This window comes from Nesoenas mayeri, assembly GCF_963082525.1.
Source record: "Nesoenas mayeri genome assembly, chromosome: 13".
Taxonomy (NCBI): Eukaryota; Metazoa; Chordata; class Aves; order Columbiformes; family Columbidae; genus Nesoenas; species Nesoenas mayeri.
The window spans coordinates 3,893,000-3,916,387 of NC_137550.1; the positions used below are offsets into that span (position 1 = coordinate 3,893,000).

The 23,388-nt window shown below is 43.6% G+C and overlaps 1 protein-coding gene across 1 annotated transcript in view; it reads left to right on the forward strand.

Annotated features, from left to right (window-relative positions):
• NRK (Nik related kinase) overlaps positions 1 to 23,388 on the forward strand; it is a gene marked incomplete at its 5' end in the record, with an annotated part of 96,883 nt that overhangs the window by 61,018 nt on the left and 12,477 nt on the right. The window contains 12 exons of the mRNA XM_080352400.1: positions 2,822 to 2,953; positions 3,766 to 3,833; positions 5,465 to 5,577; positions 8,418 to 8,515; positions 9,567 to 9,685; positions 14,600 to 14,693; positions 16,667 to 16,840; positions 17,670 to 17,799; positions 18,205 to 18,363; positions 19,995 to 20,138; positions 21,366 to 21,500; positions 23,169 to 23,269. Of these exons, the coding sequence (XP_080208526.1) occupies positions 2,822 to 2,953; positions 3,766 to 3,833; positions 5,465 to 5,577; positions 8,418 to 8,515; positions 9,567 to 9,685; positions 14,600 to 14,693; positions 16,667 to 16,840; positions 17,670 to 17,799; positions 18,205 to 18,363; positions 19,995 to 20,138; positions 21,366 to 21,500; positions 23,169 to 23,269 (1,467 nt within the window). The remainder of the gene's footprint in view (positions 1 to 2,821; positions 2,954 to 3,765; positions 3,834 to 5,464; positions 5,578 to 8,417; positions 8,516 to 9,566; positions 9,686 to 14,599; positions 14,694 to 16,666; positions 16,841 to 17,669; positions 17,800 to 18,204; positions 18,364 to 19,994; positions 20,139 to 21,365; positions 21,501 to 23,168; positions 23,270 to 23,388) is intronic.

Genomic DNA, 23,388 nt, shown 5'->3' on the forward strand with positions numbered 1-23,388 from the left:
ATCCCAGAGCAGACCTGCTCAGAAGTTTAAGAAAACCCTTTTCCTTATGCTTTTTTGTAACATCAGCTGTGCTTATCTACCCCGTATGTAGATTCACTTGAAATCAGTAACTTAGGCGTTCTCCAAAAAGCAGTGCAGCCTGCCTTTTTAAAACTCCTTGCTCCTAAATCTCTTTAAACTAAGTCTAGTAATCAGTCTTTTGTACTGTATCACCTTATGTTATAATTTCAGGGAGCAAAGGGTACTTTTCCTTAGCTCTGTTAGGTGTGTCTTTACAATTTGAAGACACATAACAGGTAACACTTTATCTACCTGTATGTTCTGTGCATGAGAGGAGCTGCTGTTCTTTCAGTATTACTTAAAATAAGACTGATTTAAGGCTTAAGTCTGAGCAGTTTAGAATCATGAGACATTTTTTTGAATATTTTTCACCCCATACAAATTATTTTAGCTGTAAAACTTAAAGGGAATATCAAACACTATGATTTTAGGTGTTACCTGAGACATTTTTGGCTTGCTGTGGAATTGCAAGGTCTTGCAGGTCCTACAGAAAATGTGCCCGAAAGAGGTGTTGCTTCTTGGCTTTACAGGGAACTGGTGTGCTGGTCTCTCTGCACAGAGAAGGTGTGTGGGTACCATCTGCAGAATTTGGATGCACCCAGTCATTTATATCATGATTCAGCAAAGCTCATCCCTGCTTTTAAGCACAAATAGTTCTCTGGTAGTCTTCAGCACTCAAAACCTGGAATTTAGGAGGAAATGTAAGCATCTTATTGTAGAAGTGGCAAGGGAAAAATAATCTTCCTATATTCTGATAATAATACGCTTGCTATAAAACCTGTTGCTATAGCCACAATGCATCATTTCAGGGGAACGTTTTGCTGTTGAAATAATTCTGGTTAACTGAAAACTATTATTAGTGACAATCATGTTGGACAAAAACGTAATTTTGACAAAATGAAAGGACACGGATTATGAGATGTTATAACTGCTGAAAAAGCTATTTTCTGTACTGTAAGTCAATAGAACATATTGTCCCAGAAAGGCAGAAAAAACACCTGAATCTTAGGCTAGGTGAACTTCTCAGGACTGTTTTCCAGCAGTTGACTTTTCCTTGCTGGTCTGGGAGGTTGTGACGGGATGTTCAAATGGATGTTTGATATCTTTAACTACTTTTATAATTACTGCCTGTCAATATTTAAGTGAGTTTGAACATTGTTCCCATGAAATAATTACTCTTGTGTGTGGAATTATAGGGAGTTAATAATCATATTATATTATTGAAAAGCTGTGCACAGTTCTCAGTTACTGTGTTTTATTTTTAAGACTAGGGAAGAGGAGAATTTCAGTCTTTGACTGATAACATTTGTCCGAATCATTCTTTGGGGAAACTGAACTGCACCTCTCTCCGATCTGAGTTGTAGCAACTCAATTGGAACACAAGAGTTTGAACTTTGGCTCGGACAAATCTTGCCAGCCTCTTCCTTAGGCCTGCAGGCGGCGGGGACGCGGGTCCAGCGGCGTGTTTGGGCAGGAGGTGCCCCCGCAGAGGTTTGCTATCGTGCCGGGACGTGGGAAGGACGTCAGCCCGCGGCGTTCCTGCCGGCTGCGGGTGTCTCCAGACAGCCCCAGTGCTGCTTTGCATGGGAGCTCTGACAAGATAAAGCACAAAGTGGTTATAGCTGCAGGCATTTCTCTATTTTTTTTTTTTCTTCTATTTCTGTAACGTCAAATTAGTTCTTGCATAGCAATCCCTCAAAATGGGCCCAGCTCACACAGTGTTTCCGTGTGTTCTGTCTCAGTTTTGCGTCTGAGAGGATTTCTCATTTCAGGGAGGTTCAGTACATTCAGCTGACATTTTTAGCTCTCTGCCTTTCTCCCCCGTTGGAAGATGCTGGTGTAATAGATCATTAGTGTATAGAATTGAAAGGACCTTTCCTTTTTTTCTTTTAAACACAGAAAGAATCGGATGACCAAATTTTGAGTATCTTAGCCTGAGTTTTACATTGTTTACTTGCTGTTCCCTTAGCATTAAGACTTTGTAAGGAAGTGATTTGATTGCTTCCCTCCCCCTCGAGTTTGTGATCCTAACGCTCTAATTTGAAATCTTTGATGATACTTTTTAAACTCCTGCAGTCACAATGGGAGCACCTGGACATGAGTACCCATGGGGCATAGTGTGAGCATAGTTCCTTATTTCTTTCTTACTGCATTCTCAAGTTGATTTTTTTTGAGTAATAGAAAAAAACGGTTACAGAGAAGAGCCAGGACACCCTCATAACCATTGGAGAGTTGAAAACACTTCCAGCTGGCAGTTTGTCCCCATTGACACTAGGCTGATGATAGGCTTGCAAAGACTGGTTCGGAAGTCAACATCTAATTTAGGGGGAGGTGGGTTCCCCCAGGGATTTTGCCATCTAAATTCTGAAACAGAAACATTGGTCAGGTTTCAATGAACTATGCTTATTCAACAGTATTTTTTACATCATCCAATTAAGCAGTTCACTGTACATTGCCAGTGACTATTAGCTTTTCCATGGATGTAAGAAGGGGGAGATAAATGGACAACATAGATGTTTTTACAATTTCTTTTTATTGTACCCTTCACCTTGAAATATTTGTGCCTAACATGCTAACATGCTGGAAATGAATAACTTAGTTCACAGCAAACAAAGTGAGCAGAGCTGTATCCAAACACAATACTCCTTGTACATTTACTAGAAGTTTGATCTCACAAACAGAACCATTGATATCTGTTGAGGCTGGGACCTGTTACATAGGCAGGGAAGTACAGTTCAACATGTATTTAATTTCTTTCAAGTGTGAAAATTTCCGGGCTAGTAAGGATGTGTACCACAGCAGTTCGCTGTCGGATATGGTGACGACACCCCTCAGCCCTGTGCAGGATGATGTATTCTGGAGCGTGAGTCAAAACGAAGAACAGCCCCCAAAGGTATGTGAAACTCAGCCTGTTTGGCACTGTCGGTGGGTGGTTAATAGAGTTCCCCTGTGCTGTGTGGTGTCCATCCTCTGGACTTCATGAAGCTGTGTGAATGTATCATTACTTGTACATTAACTGCGTCTCAGTAATCTAGAAAGAAGATTAAAATGTATAAGCAGGTGACTCTTCTGAGTTTATGGATATGTATATAATATCTGCAGGATCTGCAAGTGCAGATACGCTGCTTTTGTTAGACCAAGTATTTGTAGCTGCCCTTTTGGTGAAATCTCTGGCTTATTACAGAAAATCTCATTACTGTGTGTAATTCGGGTGATAGTATATTTGTCTTTTCAACAGGATTTCTAAGAACAAGAATATTTGTGCGGGGCTGTGTACGTGCATGCACGGGTGTTTTTGTTTTATTGCTTTGCAGTTGGGTGTGTGTGTCTGTGTCTCTTCCCCAGCCCTTTGGTAGCAACATCAGGTAATCCAGCACACAGGGACAGCTGCATTCAGTGACTGCAGATGCATTTCCCTGTCTGCTTTAAATATGGAGCAAGAATAATGCTGACTGTAGGGAAAGGTGCAAACCAGTTGCAGTCTGCACCCTGACAGACTGCACAGGCTTGCAGCAAATTGGAAGCACCTGCTGCTGACTTGCAGCTTCCAGTGCTGATGTCGTGGAAGAGCTCTCCACAGGTCCCACTGAAGCATTTTTCATTTCTGTTGGTTAGTCTTATTTTTGTATTGATACAGGGTAAGCATTACATTTATTAACTGAGTCTAAAATATCAGTAGCAAACTTAAAACATTTGATCCTTAAGGTTCCAGAAAGGACAACCTCTAAATTTTACAGCAGGGATCAGCCTGGCCATCAGAGATGCCTTTCAAGGTAAGCTCTTAAGTGTTTTGTGTTTATACTAATGTTGATTTAGTATCAAGAGGGAAACTAAAGCCAAGTTATTAAAAACAAAACCATAACTTCAGTAACACCAAAACTTAGGTAGGTTCATACCCATAACAGCAGATACAATTATTTTGGTTTTTGAGACAGTTTGTCCGCAAAAATAACTAGCCAAGCTTCCTGATCTTAAACCTGAAAGAAATGTCTAGGCCAACTTCCTTTTAACGATTGACAAAACTGATTTAAAGAGAAACATGCCTCTTGTAGATCTCCTTCTTTTCACGCAAGGTAGTTCTGTCTTCTGATGGAACACAATATTTTTAATATAAAAGGGCTGTTCCATCTGTAATAATTCCTGCAATGAGGTGTTCCATTTGTTTTGCCCTGTTGAACATGCTCAAGTGGGTTGCATGCAAGTCGTGCATCCATTTCCCAGTTAATGGGTGGTGTGTTTTGCAGCTGTTTAACTTACTGTGATTTGGTGATGCTTTAACTTTCCCTCGGCAGTAGAGTAAGTGGCTGCTGAAGGTTACTTGAGGTACAAACCTGTTGGCGCTGAGGAAGGCAGGTGGGAGTCGTGCTGGTCGGGGTGCCCGGATGCTCTGGCAGATGTTGAACATCACTGCCGGTGCCATTGGTTTCACAGGGGAGTTAGTAGGTGCCTGAATACTTTGGGGAGTGGGGATCTGGCCCCAGCGGCCTGTCTAGGCACTAATAATTATAGCTTGTGAAGCTTGTGCCTGTAGCTTTGTTTTGCCTGCTAGTATCTTGAACAGGCAAATATGCTGTCTGTAGATGTATCTTGACTGTTTTGGCAGTCTGCCCTTAAGGCGAGTGTACTTTTTTCATATCCCAGAAGAAAAGACCACGAGCTCAGCGGTAAAGGGGAGCCCCCACAGGATGTCTAAGCAGGGAACATAATGCTGTGAGAAACTAGGGCTGGAGAGATAGGAAAAAGAAGTAGATTTAGCTGACCTGACAAAATAATGTGCAGCACTTCTCATGAGCCAGAGTCAGAAACATCATCTGAAATAGTTTTCAAGTCAAGCCTTAAATGCTCTATACTTAGGAATTTTAGGAGGCAAAGCAGAAAATGTAAGTAATCTAATGTAAGTAATGTAAGCATGTAAGTAAATCCCAGTGTTTTGAGTGAGTGGCTTCTGAGCCTGGTTTTCTGGGTGATCCACTGCTTTACATTACAGACTTGGCAGGTTGTTTTACTCCCCCATGGGTTTCTTCCTGCATTGATAAGTGAGTGATGATGTATCTTCTAGAAGGGTATCGGAGCAGGTTTCAGTATTTGTAAAAGCCATGAGATTTTGGAATCAGAAGTGACCCAGATCTGAAGAGGCCAATGGAGAAGTACATATAGCAGGATATTTTGTAATATTTCGGGAATCTTTGTCATCTCCCAGAAAGACTGCCTGGAGGAAACTGTCCCCTCTCTCACTACTGGGTGGCCCTGCTTGGAGCAGCAATAAATATAAAATCTTTGTTTATCACGAGTATTATATCATACTGTAACAGTAGGGAACTTGATTCGGTGGCCTAGGAGCTCTGTTCTAGTCTGTGTTCCTGCATGAAAGATAGTCTGATTTGCTTTTTGTCTCCCTGTTTAGTAACACTCATCAGTCATCCCCCGGGGAACATGCTCTGAAGCTGAATAGCAGCAGCATTCCTGGCAACAAGCAGTGGGAGATGGGATCACATCAGAGCAGCCGATCAACCTCAGGTGATTCCTAAGTCAAAGATTTATCAATCGAATTGTGCAAAATTCCTATCACGTGAAATGGGCTTCTGCAGGGTGTCAAGTGCTGCATTGCAAATGGGGTATTTTTTTAAATGATATCTTCTGGTGATAGACTTTTGAAATCCCTCTGGCTTTTATGGTTCCATGTTCCTAAAATATAAACACTTTCTGAGCCAAAAAGTGACTGTGAACATATTTCTGTATAGAAAATCTGAATTTCTTCAATTAAGAATTTAAAAGAATCAGTTCTGTAGCACTTACTGACACCATTGAAACTCAGCAGAGCCAACATTACAGGCACACAGATGTAATTCAATACTAATGTTCACCCGTTGGCATTTTCTGCATAACCTTATGCTGCTTTTTTGCATTGCCCACTGATAAGATGATACAGATGAGCAGTTGCTATACACTAATATTTCTACACTCTAATAACATACTGGCTGAAGGAAGCATAAGACCGTCCATACAGCACCTATGAGACATTTCTCCTTTATTCTTTTATGTGCACTGAGATAGTGCAAAAAAGGCAGAGGAAATTAACAACTCATGCAGTTTAAGCAAAGTACAACTTTGTAAGCTATCTCGGTATCACTGGCAGGGATGTAGGAATGCATTGGGCTTGCTTGTGGTTGTGCAGACTTTTTACAGTACAGACTGTGATTCCTGAGACATGACCTGAGATTCTGGCAGATGGGGACATGGAGCAGAAGTGGACAGCTGTGTTCCTCTCCCCTGATTCCTAAGGGTGTTTCCTGTGGGTCATCGTTAGGGCAGTTGCTGTGTAGCTCCTTGCAAAGCACTGCTGTGGTTACACGACTGTACATCCAGGTTGACTACTAGAGATGGGGAACATGGTGAATCACGCCCAATTCGAAGCAGGGTGGTTGCTAAAAATGTTGTCAAACCACACCAGTGAGCTGCTGAGGTCTTTTATTTTTAAACCAAGGCTCACATTGTTAATTTGCAAGCCCTTGATAAGTGAAGAACAAATTGCTTATTTATTACACTTACACAATCAAGCCAGTTTTGCTTTCACTAACTGCACAGAATAGGAAGCTTTGCTTCAAGAGGAATCCAAAGCACACTTTAAACTGCTTGGGTTGTGTTTCATTTTGCTCTTATGTCATTTTATGTTTGAATAACAGCATAGAGATGAACAACGTGCAACAGCCCAGCTCAACTTTGCAGTGTCTGCATGATTTATAACTCCTGTGCAATTTTGACATGGAGAAATGAAAACCTTACCAGAAATGGAAAGAATAGAAAACCTCCCTTGTGGTTTAAACTGTCTCTTTGGGTTCTTAAGTGTCATTAAATTACAGCTAGTTCTGGCATATGGTGTTTCAGAAAGAGTTTGTTGCTTTCCCAAACCCACAGGGATACTGAATTGGAGAAGAAAGGGCTATAAATACTTTAAAGCCAATACTTCTGCTGAGTTGCTTAGGGTACTCATTGACCAATAAGGAATTCTGAATTTTAAAAGCTTTGAGAAGTGCATGAGTGCATGAAGCCATTGTGATAAAACTATCTAAATTACCAAATACAAATCCTAATTTGTGTGAGCTTGAATTCTCTCCCCTTAACTTGCAGGGAGTCCTGTTGGTAGCAGTGGGATAGTCATGGGACAAATTGCTGAACGATGTGTAGGCGTTGAGCTGGCTGGTGTGTCCCAGTGGCAGGGCACATCTGCTTTCCCTCCCTTTGGTTGTATCAGGAATTGTGTGCAGAAGACAGCACCTCTCCAAGGCTGCTCTTCCTCTTCCCAAGTAGCTTTGAGGGAAGTGGGGATGTTGAAACAGAAGATTCGCTTAATTACTTGCAAGTATCCCTCCTAACACTGCATCAGCCCCTACAGATGGACTCCAGCTCCTCTAGTTTTGTTTGCTTGGGTATTCAACACTGTGCAAGCGTGATGGCAAGTGGAGGTCCCCGTGCCACCTGTGGGGGACGCAGAGCACCGCAGCCTCCTTGCTACCCCTACCTGACCTTGGGCAGCGTCTCAAGGTGCCACCTGTTGCTGGGCAGGGTCCAGCTCTCTCTGCAAGAACGAGGGCTGATTGTTACCTACTCCCTCATGGTGCCGAGTGGAAGTGGGAACTGAGAAGTGACACTCGTGTGCCCCAGGGGAAGCACGGATTGGAAAAATGGTTCTCCTGGTGCTGCCATGGGAGGCGTTGAATCCTCTTCTGCTTTCAGCTTGACCCCATGCTCGTGAGTGGAATTTGGTGCAACTGTTTGCTCTCAGCCCAGTTGGGTTTAGAGAATCAGACCTTTTAGACTGGTTTTATGCACCACTTGTATGAAGGCAACACATCTGTTTGTTCCTGAAATTGTGCATCAGGGGCCCAGGCTCCTGTACATCCCCCAGCCCCCTGTCTGCAGACACAGGAATATAGCTGGATGACACCTTTAGTGCTGGAATATGACCAGCAGCTGCTGATACGATGAGATGTCTCCCTTAAGAAGAGGATCGGAGGAAGGGATTAGCATGCGCTCAACCCGTTTCCCTTGCAAGCTGCCTTCCAGACCATGGAACTGTTGCTGGTATGCAGTGGGAGTGTGTTGCCAAGGTTTTGGTCTGCTTGTTTTACACCTGCAGCATTAAACTGCACCAGTATCAATTGATATACATAATATTGTGGCATTCAGAACCACTGGAAAAGAAGCAAAAAGATTTCCCTTTGCAACAAAGACAAAAAAGAAGTTTGTCAGCTGAGGCTGGGTTCTGCTTTGGGTGGTAACTCTATGTGCTTTTCTTACTGGTTTCCTCTCTGCTGCACATGCATTTAAAAAATAAACTTATTTTTTTTTATTCCTAGGGAATCCAGGACCAGCCAAGGCAGAGAGTGTTTTGCCCCAAAACCAATTGCAGCTGCTTAAGATGTCTGAAAAAGCTTCTCATCAAGGCCAGATTGCAGTAGGTTCTTTTAAATTCACTGATATTTTTTATTTGTTCGTGGTGCTCACGGAGGGCATGTCTGTGCAGACAGCTCCTCAGCTGCAGCTAATGAGTCCACCTGAGAGGCAGTGTGGGGCTGGCTCGAGCTTGTTGCTGTGTTAACGTGTCTCATCAGCTTTCAGTCCAGGTCTGACTTGTGTCCAGCTCAGGTCATCAGCAGAGAGCTCAGTTTTCCTGAACCCATCTGATTATAAATCTTTAGAAAGGAAGGGTATGTCTTTAATATTTCAGGAAGTCATTGGTCAGTTGTCATGCAACCCAGAAGTCTAGACCATGCCAATGGCTTCTGCAAATACCCAGTGTGTAACTGCCTGGAGTACATGCTACCAGCCTGTGACACACTGAGGACTGTCCTGGCTCTCCGTTTGCTGACTTGCTACTGATGGAAAGCGTGATTGCTGCTCCTCCTTCCTATTTACTGATGCATTTATCATCTTTGGTGGGGTTTGGGGTGGGAGGATGTCTGTTGACAGCTGCAGCTCTCGTGGTGCCTTGTGCAAGAGCTCATATGTGGGATGCTTGGCATTTTAAAAGTTTGCAGGATGCGTAGCATTTTAAAATTTGTCCAGCAGGTCTGGGGGACTCTGGGGGATGCAGAGTGGGTCAGCAGGGACAGCCACAGTGTACCAGGGTCCCCAACCCCTCCTGCCTTGTCAGGGACTAGAGGTTTGAAGAAGACTCTGTGTTTAGGCCATTGCCAATGACGTGGGAGGCCTATATATGAGTTCCTGTAGGACTGGGGCTGGTGGCTGTGAGCCGCCGATGTGTACTGACTAAAGTTAGTCACCTTTCAACTTGCAGCAAAATCAGGTGTTTTGGCTTGGTTCACTTTCCTGTGTGAAATACCCACTTGTGATGGACCAGCAAAAGCATTAGCTACCTAATAAAGATTTTTTTGATGTGGAAGTGACAATAACTATATTTGCTGGGATGGTAAAATACTTCACATGCTGTTTAGCGATGGGTTCTTCCAGGAGAAAAATAAATCAACTGAGTTTCCTTTTCTCAGAGTCCAGTCTCCTTTGCCAAGGGGAAGGATGGTGCCAGCTCATTCTTAAAAGCAGCAGACTATTCCTCATCGAGTGACGAAGTTGACAGCAGTGATGAAGATGACATGAACCACACAGGGTTTGCTTTATTTTTTTTTTTAATTATTACTTATTATTATTATTATTAGATGCTTCTAAATATCTGGAAGAAGTTGGCTTACATAGATGCTACCTCCCTTCTGAAGTTACTATCAGTCATTTATGTCAGTTTTAATTAAGCAGTTTAATCGCACTATAATGAACTCCTGGGGGTAAATGTTTGCTCCATCAGATGTGTGCAGTGTAATAAGCTTTGATGACTTGGTGCCCTGGGAAAATGAGGAAATGTCGTGTTTAAAGTGAATATCAATAGGCAGTGCTTTTACAGAGATTACTACACATTGATCTACATTTAAATAGAATTTTTGAAAGCAAAAGAGAGGGAAAGAAAACTGTTCACCTTCATGCTAAATACAGGTTACAGTGAAAAAAGCAAGGCAAACATAGCCTGTGTATTCACATAGTCTGTTCACTCTGGGATAAATAATTGCCACTGAAAAGCTGATTCCTTCACCAGGGCTGTTTATGAAGAGTAAGCAGGATTTGTTTTTGTAAAATTTGCTGTATTTTTAGTATTGGTGTTTTGCACAGTTGCTGTGGTAGCCAGATGATGCTGTGGCTGGTACAAACCTGCTCTCGCCTGAAGTGTTTCTCTCTAGCTTTCCAGTTTATCTTGTGGATTTTGTGACTGTCACCTTATGGTGTTTTACCTGTCATGCAAAATGTGTTTTCTGCTGAGAAATAATGGAGCGTGAATAGCTTGCTAGTCCAAGTGAAAGAGAGTTGTGGGATCAGCTGGCCAGCCTTGCTGTTTGGAACAGCAAACTGAGTTATTTTTTAATATCAACGAATAAAACTTCTAATTTTCTTGCAAAGAGACTTTAGTTTGATTCCGGTTCTAGGATTTACTTTGAAGTGCATCACAGGGCCACAGAGCTCTCTGGGATGGGGCAGTGGGGCTCTTGCTTTTCTGACATAATTGCACATGCAGTTGTGTCAATCTTCAGGAAGAGATGCACGGATTTGTAGCACTGTTGGCAAGCCATTGCGCTGGCCTGGTACCAGCCCTTTCCCCTGTGCTGCTGGGAAGAAGGCAGAGTTTTTGCGCCTGCATTTGCTCCTGATTTGCATTTCTGAAGTTCATTTTCAGAGCTGAGGGATGAGGAGAATGTTAAAAATCTTGTAGCTTATTCAGTGTATGTGAAAGAGCTGTATTTTTCCTGTGATGCCTTTATTTTCTTATTGCTCCTCTTCCAAACCACCTTATTCTGATCTGTAAAAAGTTTTATTCGCTTTAGGTCATAGAATTCATCCTAGACCTCAGAAAAACTCTACATAAAAATATGGATTTGCCCTGTAGCTATGACTTGCTGTGTAAGTGTTAGATTGCTGTGATCCTTGCATGCTGTAATGATTTTAAGGAGCGGTATCGCTGTCTTTGGAAATCTACATGTGGTGTTTGCATCTCCTCTGTGTGTGAGATCCGCCAGTCCTATAGAGAGGTGGAATTATGGGGATGATCCCTCTCAGCTTTGCCTTCCGGTGCACACAGCCACTGCAAGAATTCTTGTAAAATCAAAAGTATAGTCTTCTTTATTAACAAAGTCCCTTCACCGTGGCTGAGTGCCATTTATATTAAAAGAGAGATACTTTGGGAAGTATATCCTGATTACTAATAAGTAAATAGCAAAAAGGACAGTGATCATAGAGGAAACAGCAGCCAGCATTGAAACTCTGCATATTCTGGCTAAAGTGAAGATTTTTGTGTTTCTTGCTGTCTAGAGCATGTGAGTGCAGGATCTGAAGCCCCGTGCAGTCTGTAGGAGTGTTTCTATGTGGGCCTTGGCTGAGGCACCTTGGGCCAAATTTTAGTTGACTATTAAAAACAATCTGTGTTTCCTTCTTCTTGCCTGTGCTGTGGAACAGCCTTTGATGTCCACACTCCAGCTTTCATGGAGCTGCTCAGACTTGGGACATAAACATATGCAGGAGGAAGAGCTTCGTGTTCTCTTGGACAAATCTCATTAACCAGCCCAAGAAGGCTCATTTCTGACAAAGCCAGGACTAAGGGCAGCCGTCTTCCACCAGTAAAACAACTTCTGGTCTTGTTTTTCTTTTCACTGACATGAACGGGAATTCTCCCTCACACACACCAGGCTTTTGTTTTGAGGAAAGGATATCAGTGTATACAATCCAGCATCTTACCTACTTCCATAGCATATCTATTCCCTTGGTGCTAATTTCTCCAATTCCACTGAGAGTGCTTTTTTCTCCAATGCCTGTGGCATTCACCATCCCTCTAAAACACTGAGTTTCCTGTGGCTTATTTTGTGTGGTACAGTTTCCACTCTCTGCTCTTTATATGCTATTCTCTTCCAACATTCGAACGAGGTGGGTGTAGGTGTGTGCTTGGCTAGGAATTGCTTTCTCCCCAATGAGTGGGAGGCTGACATCGTGTAAGATCAGCTGCTGCTTGAGGTCCTTGCACTCACCATTTATCCTGTTCCATATCTTGCCATTCCTTCTAAGTTCAGTATGTAAGTATTTACCCCTCCCACAGGAGTGAGGGGGGACCCAAAACATAAACAAAGTTCCACTTGGGTAAAAACGTTTAAAATGCAAAGGTACCACTGGTTGTGTAGGAAGCAATGGTATCCATGGCTGGTGAGAATGATAAACTCCCAACCAATCTGGAACTTGTATGGGATCTGCTACTCCAGCTGGATCCCTACAAGTCGATGGGGTCTGATGGGATTCATCCTTGGGTGCTTAAAGAGCTGGCTGACATCATAGCGAGACCTCTCCCTGTGATTTTTCAACACTCTTGGTAATCTGGAGAGGTGCCGGAAGACTGGAAGCTGGCAAGCATTGTCCCAATCTACAAGAAGGGCACTAGGGATGACCCCCGCAACCACAGGCATGTCAGCCTCACTTCTGTTCCTGGCAAAATCATGGAGAAGATTGTTCTGGGAGTTACTGAAAAAAATCTGAACAACGCAGTCATTGGTCCCAGCCAGCACGGGTTCTTGAGGGGAAAGTCTTTCCTGACCAACTTAATTTTGTTCTATGACAAGGCTGCCCACCTAGCTGACCAAGGGAAGCCTGACAATGTGATCTTTTTGGATTTGAGCAAAGCCTTTGATACTGTCTCTCACAATGTCCTCCTGGACAAGATGTCCAGCATCCAGCTGGTTAAACACACAGTGCAGTGGGTGAGCAGTTGACTGATGGGCCGGGCTCAAAGGATTCTAGTAAATGGGGTAATGTTGGGCTGGCAACCAGTCACTAGTGAGTTCTGCAGGGATCCATCTTAGGGCCAGCACTCTTCAATGTCTTTATAAATGACTCAGGACTTGAAGGGATTGCTTAGTAAGTTTGCTGATGACACAAAACTGGGGGAGCTGTTGACACTCTCGAGGGCAGAGAGGCCCTGCAGAGGGGTCTGGACAAATTGGAGAACTGGGCAATCACCAACTGCATAAAATTCAGCAAGGGCAGGTGCCGGATTTTGCACCCAGGACACGGCAGCCCTGGCTGTACATGCAGACTGGGGGACGAGATGCTGGAAAGCAGCTCCGTGGAAAGGGATCTGGGGGTTCTGGTTGACGGCAAGTTGAACATGAGCCAACGGTGTCGCCGGCTGCCAAGAGGGCAACTGTGTCCTGGTGCACCCAGCACAGCACGGCCAGCCGGGCACGGAGGGGATTGTCCCGCTCTGCTCTGCTCTGGTGCGGCCTCACCTGGAGCACTCACTGTGTGCAGGGCTGGGCACCACAGGGTAAAAAAGATATTAAGCTACTGGAGAGTGTCCAGAGAGGGCTATGAAGTTGGTGAAGGGTTTGGAGAGGAAGCCGAGTGAGGAGCAGCTGAAGTCACTTGGTTTGTTCAGCCTGGAGGAGGCGGAGGGGAGAGCTCATGCGGTTACAGCTCCTCAAAGGGGAGGAGGAGGGGCAGGTGCTGATCTCTTCTCTTTAGTGACCAACAACAAACCCGAGGGAATGGCAGGAAGATGTGCCGGGGAGGTTCAATTTGGACATTAGGAAAAGGAACTTCACCCAGAGGGTGCTGGACACTGAACAGGCTCCACAGGGAGGTGTCGCGGCCCCAAGCCTGACAGCGTTCAAGAATAGACTGGACAACGTCCTCAGAAACACGGTGTGAACTGTGACATTGTGCTGTGCAGGGACAGGAGCTGGACTCGATGATCCTTGTGGGTCCCTTCCAACTCAGGACATTCTATGATCACAATAGATGCTTGCTCTATTCTTACTAGTTCTTCCAGTATCTGCTTTGGGTCACTGTTGCAGATGGGACCCTGGGCTAGGGGTGGCTTTTGGCCCCAGCCACTCCAGCAGCTCTTAAGTTCTCTTGCATCTGTGTGCACTGGGCAGCATTTTCTTTGTTTCTTTGTAAGTCAGGTGAGGTTGTCCCGTGTCAAGGACCGACTCACAGTATGAAATTCCAGTATAGCATATCCCAGTAGGCTCTGGAGGAGAGATCTCTCATATGAGCATATAGCAGAGCAGCGGCTCTCCCCCTTGCACGTGCAGCTGATGCTCTTTCTCTGGAGGGCAGGGTGGCTCGTAATTGCACCCCGCAGGGTGGTGTACAAGGGGAGAGAGGAGAAGGTTTGAAGTAGGCATTTCTCAGAAGACAGCTGGAGGGACCAGCTCTCACTTGCCTGACCTATGCAGTGTATGAAAACGGGTGGGTGAGATGCAGGGAGATGAAGGGATGCTCTCCATCAAGGTGGGTGTGAGGGGTCCTCAGGCTTGAGTCCGTTCAGACACATCCACAGACTAATCAGCTTGCTTTTGTACAAGAACCTGTAAGTGTAACTAGTGAATGTTAATTATGCTCACTTTTGATCATGTATATGCCTATTTTTGGGGGGCTTTGGGCTCTTTTTTTTCCCCAGAAGTAGTTCTGTTCATTAATTGGAGTTTGTTACCAGGCAACTGCTAAGCAGCAGAGTGGCAGATTTCCCAAGGACAAGAGTACCAGATGGAATTGAACTGAAACCCCAAAGCACCATTGCAGAACAGAAGGTAATTTGACCATTTGTAAGGGGGTGGGTACAGCAGTGGGGGGAGTCAGATTGTTAATGTGCATGATAAACACTATATCCATTTCTTCTCAGCAGCATTTTCACTCTGAAGTCCTGCTCTGTCATTGCAAATTATAGCTATAAGCCTCAAAAAATGTGCAGTTTCAGGCTTTGTGCTTCCTATAAAAATGCTTGCAATTAGGTACAAAATTGTGCTTCTTATTTTTGTCCTTGTTATTGACCTGCTAGTAGTTTCTGTTGTCAACATATTTCTTGAAGGCATTGGGAAGGTTGCAAAAAGCAATATTGTTGATTATTGTTGGTGTGCATTGCTGCTATTTTTAAAAATCTTGACCTTTTTTATTCCAATTTAAAGAGAACTACCTCCTGCTACTTAAAATATTGCCAGAAGAGGAGAAAAACACTTCATCTCTCCCTACTGGCTTAGCAAAAATACATATCTTCTCATATGTCATGTTGTGGTTCCTTCCCAGCTGTAGTTTCTAGTAGAAACTTCATGTCATATGGATTTTCCCCTGTGATAAATATTACTGCAGAAAAGATGAAGACAGACAAAGCAGAACAATGTTCTTTGTGGCTGAAAACAAAAAAAAATATTACAGTAATAAGAGTTGCACTTAGCGTTAGAGCACTTCCCACATATTACTGAGTGTACTCTCGTTTCACAGGTAGGGAAAATAAATTGCTGTGAAACTGGTGTTTTTCCCAGAGCTGCTAGTGTGAGCTGTGGCAGGGCTGGGGAGAAAAAGGAGTTTTCTTTACCTCTGGTGTGATTTCTAAGCTTCAGACCAGAGCAGCATCCTTCCCTGACTGGGGAAGGAGTCTCAGTTTGCCTTTGTCTCACCATCCTTGAGGAGAAAGGACCATACTTTGGAGAAGGCATTATAAATGGGGCAAAACCGGTATTTTTCTTGTGTCACGCCAGCCCAGTGCTTTCTATTTCCCCTCATATCCAGGCACTGGAAATAGACTACTTGAGGGAAAGGAGAAGGATGGGGTCTTAAAGCTCCAGACTGAGGATGAGGGAGGATGGAAAAGAGTGGAGATCACATTTTCTGGTGGGTTGAGGGGGGACAAAGTGGGAGGGAGAACAAGACACATGATTGCCACCTCTCCTCACAAATCTCTCTGATGCCTTCCAGTCTTCCCCCTCCTTCTCATGGAGAATCCGCTCCATTCATCCCACCTCTGCTTCACCAGCCACAGCCATCACGAGTCTCCATGACTTCTTACAACATCCCTTTTCCCAGCCCATCAGCACAAACTGGTTTGAAGTGGTTAGGGTGTACCAAACTGCTCAAATGCTTCCAGTGGGGGTTTTGTTCAGTTCAACTGAATCTGACTCAAACCTGAACAAAAAAGCCCCATACTGGCTTGATTCCCTAATCTCAGACAATGACATTTATGTTTTGGTTTGCTTTTTTTTAGATCTAGATTAAAATGTAAAGTAATTAAATCATCGGTTTGATTTCTAGTTAATTATTTGGTTATTTATAATTATCTAATTTATTTTTCTTTTTCCTTATTTTGGCCAGCATTCAAAAAAGCTGATCTGATTTCAGTAGGTTGTTTATAGGTTGTACTGGAAATGCTGATACTGCGTCCTAGTGAATGTCATCATTCTAGAATAAGGTTTTCAAATTCAGTAAACGGAAAGTAGCAATGAAATGAACGGTAAAGGGCTTTGAACTAAATGTGGGTCCAGAGCCAAATGGTGTCCACTTCTGACTATGGTGGGCAGAGGTCACATCTTCAGTGTTAGGACAAGTCACTTGATTCTCTGTCAAATGCTTCTGAGGATGAAGTTTCTTCTTTACCTGTGGTTGAGGTCACGTAGATGAGGAACATTTGCGGAGCACTTCAGGAGTGGAAGCCAGTCCTGGTTAACAGGAGTTGCACAGTGCATTGGAAGTTTGCTAAATGTGGACTTTAACTGTATATTCTTATGTACAGGATCAGATTTTAGGGAAACAAATTTCGAGCACCCAAGAAGGCCTCTGGAGCATAAACAACCAGAACTATCTCCTGCCAGATCTCCTCCAGCAAAGCCAAATTTCAGACTCCTCTTTGAACCCACCAAAAGTGCCACTGACGAGCCAGGAACCTCAGAACAAACTTCTGAATAAGGTAAGAGATAAATTACAGATTGAATGAATCATACCATTTTTTTCCTCCAGCCCTTTCCTCCAGCCTGAGATTGAGAGCCTTTTAACCTAATCTGTCCTGTCTTTTTATGATGAAATTTTTCACCGCATCCCTTCTTTAAAAGTTTTATCTAGAGGATGGATAAAAAATCTTGAGCTCTCTAACATATTTTATTGTTCCACTTGTTTGCCCCAATTTCTCTCTCTGCTCCCTTTTCATTCCTTCCTTTTTTTCCTCCCTTTTTACACAAGCTAGAAGGGCTTGCACCCTCTGCTCCTTCACCTGTCATGTCATCAGTGCAGCACTCTGTCTCTGCACCTTGTCCCTGGCTTTCTTCTACCCAAGTGCCAGGTGGGAACGCCCAGGGGCCAGGGCAGCGTGATGTCTCGGCAGCCCCAAAGGAGACTCTGACACCATGGCGGGCACAGGGGTCTCCTGGGGAGAAGTGTGTCACTGGAGGCAGGTAACAGCTCTGTCAGGGCACATCCTGAGCTGCCTTACTCACACCAACAGTGTCCTCCTCGCTGCACAGAGGTCTGAGCAATGCCCTGTTGCAGACACGACAGCAGGGAGCGATCGATGTGCTCGTCTTCTGGGATCTGCGGATTGCAGAGCACTGCCTGGCCAAGCATCCCCACACGACTCCCTGCTCAGGCCTCTTCTGTCGCTGAATTTGTACCATGTATCTACTGCTTTAGGACTGTTGATCACGTTGAAGCATTTCTTCTGAGCGTCAGAGGCACCACATTGCTGCGTGCTGCCTGCTCTCCTAGCATCACCTTCCTGAAGCAGGTCTTGTTTTATGTTGTAGATCCCGTGCACTGAAAGTACCCCTTCAAAGAGCAGTACGTCGTCCACAACATCCTTCACGTCATTCATAGATCCCAGACTGCTGCCGATCACCCCTCCCACCAGTCCAGTAGGACCTTCCTGTAGTTCTCGTGAGTATGCTTTACCCTTCTCATTAAATGTCACTCCTGATTTTTGTGGAGATTTTTGTTTTGTTTTGTTTTGGGGGGAGTGTGGGGAGGGCTTTTTGCTTGGGAATGGAAACTGTCAGCAACATCTTCAGAAATGGAAAGTCAACATTGCTATGAATTTTCATTGTACTGCTTCTGCCCTTCTTCCAGATGTGGCTTGCTCTACTCGGCTGCTGTGTTACCACAGTGCTTACTCAGCAATGCCTAAGGAGTTTTCCAGATGTGTGCTTTTTCCTTGCCTATGTAATGCTCCTTAGGTGTTTTCTCATCCCTCTGCTGTTTCTTTCATTCTGCCTTAAATAGGTCAAATATGAGATGTAGCCAAACATTCGCATTTTTCACGATTGCGTATGTCTTTCATTCTAGCATCTAGTGCAAAACCCGAGCCTGTCAGGAGAGAAAATGCAAGGAAGGGCTCTGTTGTCAACGTCAACCCAACGAATATCCGCCCACAGAGTGACAGTCCAGAAATTCGTAAATACAAGAAGAAATTCAACTCGGAGGTTCTTTGTGCTGCTCTGTGGGGTAAGCGCAGAGGCGCTCGGGCCTGTGTGTGGGGAGGCAGCAGCAGGGGGGCTGGCGGTCTGTGCCGGGCAGATGTCACAGCTGTGTCACTCCTCTGCTGTCAGAAGGGCCTGGCGCGGATCGCTGAGCAGGTACCTGCATCACTCGCCTGGCGCTGCCTCCCTGGTGGAAGATGGCAAACAGATGACTTACAGTTGCAAAGGATTTTGTGCATTAGAGTGAGAAAATGTTTTGATCAGGCACCAAAGTGAAACTGCACTCATTAGAAGAGCCAAAAGTTGCAAATGTTTTAGTAACTTAGATGAGGCATGACAACTACTCTTGTCTTAGCTGCATATGAGTACAGCTGATCACACTACACCCTGATCCAGTGGAAATAATCCAAACCTGAACCCTTTTCCTGTCAACTATGTGTAGGTATTCCAGGAATCTGAAGAAGGTCGGGCATCAGTCTTTCCAAAAGCTTGGCTTCCTTAGTTCCAGCTGTCAGTGCTTATTCAGAACCTGTCTGGATCACCCTTTTTACAGGGTCAGCTTCAAATGGTGTATTATAAAACCTAGATGAGTGCAGTCAGACAAGTTTTCAGCAACTGTAGACCTTGTCCCAGTCTCACAATAGCTGAGGTCTTGGGTAGTTCTAACCATCTTTCTACTTCAGAAGAACAGACCCACCCAGCCTTTTACTCCTCCTTGCTTTTTGAGTCTGGAATGGAAAATGAATGAAGTAGATGAAACATCATCCAAATGAAATGTAGATTTCCAGTTTACAGCTTCACAGATTTTGTGTAATGTGTATTTCCAGGAGTCCGAGATTTTAAATTAAGAACAGAGCTGCGTGGCAAGGTCTGTAATTAAGTGCGCGTTGAGGCTGAAGGGCACCAGGTACTCACCAGAGCGTTGCCAGTAGAGGAGGTTGCTTGTTACAGCAGGAAAATGACTCATGTCATTTCTTTGGAACCTGCTGATTAGGAAACATTGCTGTCATGCAAGCCAAACATAGGTTTTGTCATCCTCTGATGTCACCGACTCACTGGACCTTTCTCCTCCTTGAGAGCGGTTGGATTTCAGATGGGCTCTCTCCTTTAATTTGTCATTTGAAAGCATTCTTGCGAAACACAGACCATTTTCAAACAAACACTCCACTTCCTCTTAATAGCAGCGATTTTTCCCACAAGTTGGGTCATCCTGTGATTTGTGTGTTGTATTTGGGGAAAAAGGGAATTTGGTTTTGGTGTTTTGTTTTTAGTTGGTAGAGACCCTTAGATCATGTAGTTGCATCTCCTGTGTTGCCAGTGAAGTTGTGCTGGACTGGCACTTCTGAGTGCCCACAGGCACTTGAGAAGTTAGAGTTCTCAAAGTATTTTCTTTCTATTTTAATCAACATTGACTTCAGTGGAACTTCTCATCCTTTGTGCTACATGGGCGTGTAAGTGTTCTGCTGGGTAAAAAGTGTAATGCTGAGATCCTTTTTTTCCTATTCATTTTTCTGGGAGAGCCTCCACAGAGTAACAGAGAAATTATCAGGTAGCATTAAGTGAGACTAAATTAGAATCAGTTGTCAAAACAATGAACACCCAGTGGCCTCTGAATTTGTGGTGATTTACACAGTGTGTTTTTCCACGTATAAACAGGAGTAAATCTACTGGTGGGAACGGAGACTGGATTGTGGCTGCTGGACAGAAGTGGCCAAGGAAGAGTTTATTCGCTGATTACAAGGAGACGATTCCAGCAAATGGATGTTCTGGAAGGACTCAATGTGCTAATTACTATATCAGGTTAGTTCAGTGTCTAAAAGTATCTGACCTGCACTGGGGTTGGAAGCAATTAAAAAGAAGAATTAGGTTATAAACTAGGTTGAGAAATTTCCTCTTACAGAAAATCACAGGATGGTTATAGGAAAACTCCCTTGAATTTTTTATGTTTACATTCTCATTTGAGAGAGGCGTTGGGATATTTCATTACCCAGTTAATGTGTAAAATGGTTTGTGGGAACTATGAAGTGTTTAATATCCTTAAAATTAACTGGTTCTCAGGAAGTTATAGTTTGTCAGTCTGTTTGCTCATTTCTGTGATGGGTGAGTGTCTAAGGGCAATTCTATTAAAATATCATTAAATAACCTCATTCTGTGTTCACCAAGATCTATGGGCTGTAACACGAGAGTGATCTGTACTGTGAAAGCATCAGTAACAATAAACGGAGTGGTGCGTTCAGCCTCTGCTGACAAACAGCTTGGACTCTGCAGGGTGCTCAGGCCCTTATTGCCCACGGTTGAGAGCGGCCTCAAAGGATGTTCGGTTCATCACGAGGTCAGAGATGCAGCTCCAGCAAGGAATGGCAGCTCCTTGTCTCCCATCCAGACTCACCGTGGTAGTCAGTGGTGAGAGCTGTTTGTCCCTTACGGCCAGGTCCAGCTGATGATGTGACACAGTCCTTGTCTTTAGACAAACCTGTGATCCCAGACTGCTGTTGACCACATGTACTTATGAACCAAAGCAACAGAAAGACTGACCGAGATGAAAGATGACAAAGTCATTCTCACCTGGAAAGGCACCCACAAGAAAATAGCTGCATGTAGTGAAGATTGTCAGTTGATTAGAACTAAATGAATCACATTCAAAATGGCTATTGTAGGCCATACCTGTGTTCCTTCCTTCATATCAAAGAGTGTATGAGAGTATATTCTGATAATACATGCATCTAGAGAGACCTGTTCTTTGGCTCAAGGGAAGAATTTTAGTCGGGTGTGAAAATCTTGCATGGAGCTTGAGTCACAAGGTAAGCACCCATGTGCCAAATCCTATAGGATTGCTCATGTTCTAGTTCCCTCTGCCTGTCACCATCACACAGGGCTTTTCTTTTGTGCTGCTGGACTCTTCTCTCACCTTGACAAGTCACAAAGACCCGCTGCACTCAAGGTCACAAAACTCTGGCTTTTTGTAAGTGTGGGGGAGTTGGTACTTCAGCAAGTTAAAAACTTGTCTGTCTTTTTTGCAAATCCTAGGGAAGAAGAATAAGTTGAGGGTGTATTACTTATCATGGCTGAGAAATAAAATTTTGCGTAATGATCCAGAGGTGGAGAAGCGGCAAGGCTGGGTGTCTGTGGGTGACCTGGAAGGCTGTGTACACTACAAAGTCGGTAAGGACTTCTTGTTTGTTTTGTTTCCTTTGAGAGCTGCTTAAACATCCTTTTGTATCCTGTGACACCAGCATTTTTCTTCAGCTCTGTTTCAAGATTGTATTTGGCTTAATACCACTGAGCTCCTTCAAACCTCCTTGTTTTGCATGGCAGATGCTTTGTGCCCTGTCATTCCAGGTAGTATCTCCTCTTGCAGCAGTTACCAGATGATGTTATGGGTATTCCCTGTGATAGCTGGAAGGAGGGAGCACCAGCCCTGGTCAGTTACTCAGTGGTTTGGAAGCTCTGCAGATACTTAAGATTTTAATTAGACTGATGTTTTCCACCTACATGCTATTCAGCTTCCTTCCTGGCCCTGAGTAACTGCTAAGAAACTGGACTAATAAAGTCTAGAAAGTCCATAGGTAGATCAAATTGGATTTGCTACAGCTCATCCCTCTCTCTAGATTATAAAAGACCTAAATATACCTTTGTTTCGACTTACACACTGGAGATGGTACTGAAGCAGCTGAAAAAACATCTTTTATTTAGCTTTCAAGCAGTTCAGTCTTGAAGATGAACATCAGTATTGTGATAGTTTCTGTCATTTAACTGCATGAGGGGGTGTGATGTATAGTGCAAGTTTTGCTTTGGTGAAAGACAGTATATGAAAGTGGCACTTTTTTCAAAGTCAAATAGAAAAATGATATAGAGGAGTGCAGGAGCGGGCAAGGAGGCTGCCTCTCATAAACACCTTCCTTGACTTCTTTTTTTTGCTTGTATATCTCATGGTTTTAAAAGTGGCAAGGGTTAAATCCAAGAACGAATGTGAGACAGATGTGTGTTCTTGGTTTCTTTGTGATTACGTTAGAGCAAAGCACGCACGTGTTCTACTTCAGTTGGTCACCTTTGCGTTTGGTGTGGAGGTATTTTGTTGTGGTTTGTTTTCAATAGTTATCCTAAAGTTAGGCAAACCTTACTTCAGTAGCATAACACCTGCATCTTTTAAAAATCATTGCCAAGCAGGCAATAAAAAATAAAGGGTGAATGTGTTGGGTTATGATACCCTGGTGTTCTGTTTCCAAAGGAAATGCTTGTCTGTGGCAGGATGAAAACAAAATGTACTAAGCCTTAATTTTCAATCCCTGATTCTTCATTTATTCTCAATGGGTCCAACATGCCCTGAATCAGCTTAAAGGAAATTGCTCATCTCTTAAACGCTTACTCAGAAACATGGGTGTCCTTCGCCCACACAAGCCCTTGGAGATTTAACCCCACACAGGAACAGCGAAATGAAAATTCATCCTGCAGAGTGTAACAGAATTGTTGAGCCAACAACCACCGTTCCTCCAAAAGTAGCTTATTCACAACCAGCAACAATGGTGTTTGTTCACACTTAAAAAATAAAGTAGGTTGCCTTAGCTGCAGGGTTAAGACCTCTTTTCCTGACCAGTAAGATATATAATGTTAGCAGTCATCTGGCTTTACTGAGAATAAACAAACTATAGGTTTTAAGTCAAGGTATTGTCACTGATGATGTTAAACATTGATGTCCAGAATCCATTAGTCTCCCTTGCTGGATAATGTCTACCTCTACAAGTAGTCCAGTGAAATTATTTTATGTGATGAGATTGTCTTTGATTTAAGTGTCTGTCTGGTACCTAAGGAATTGTTCTTCTTGTATTACAGTGAAATATGAGAGAATCAAATTCCTCGTAATAGCTTTGAAAAACTCAGTGGAGGTTTATGCTTGGGCTCCAAAGCCTTATCACAAATTCATGGCTTTCAAGGTAGGTGAAACTTCACTTTGGTTCAGATATATCACTTTCTCACTGTCTCTCATTTACTCTTTGCTTTTGCTTTTTGTTGCTTTGTAGAACTCTTATTTCTAAGGATAAAATGAGTATTC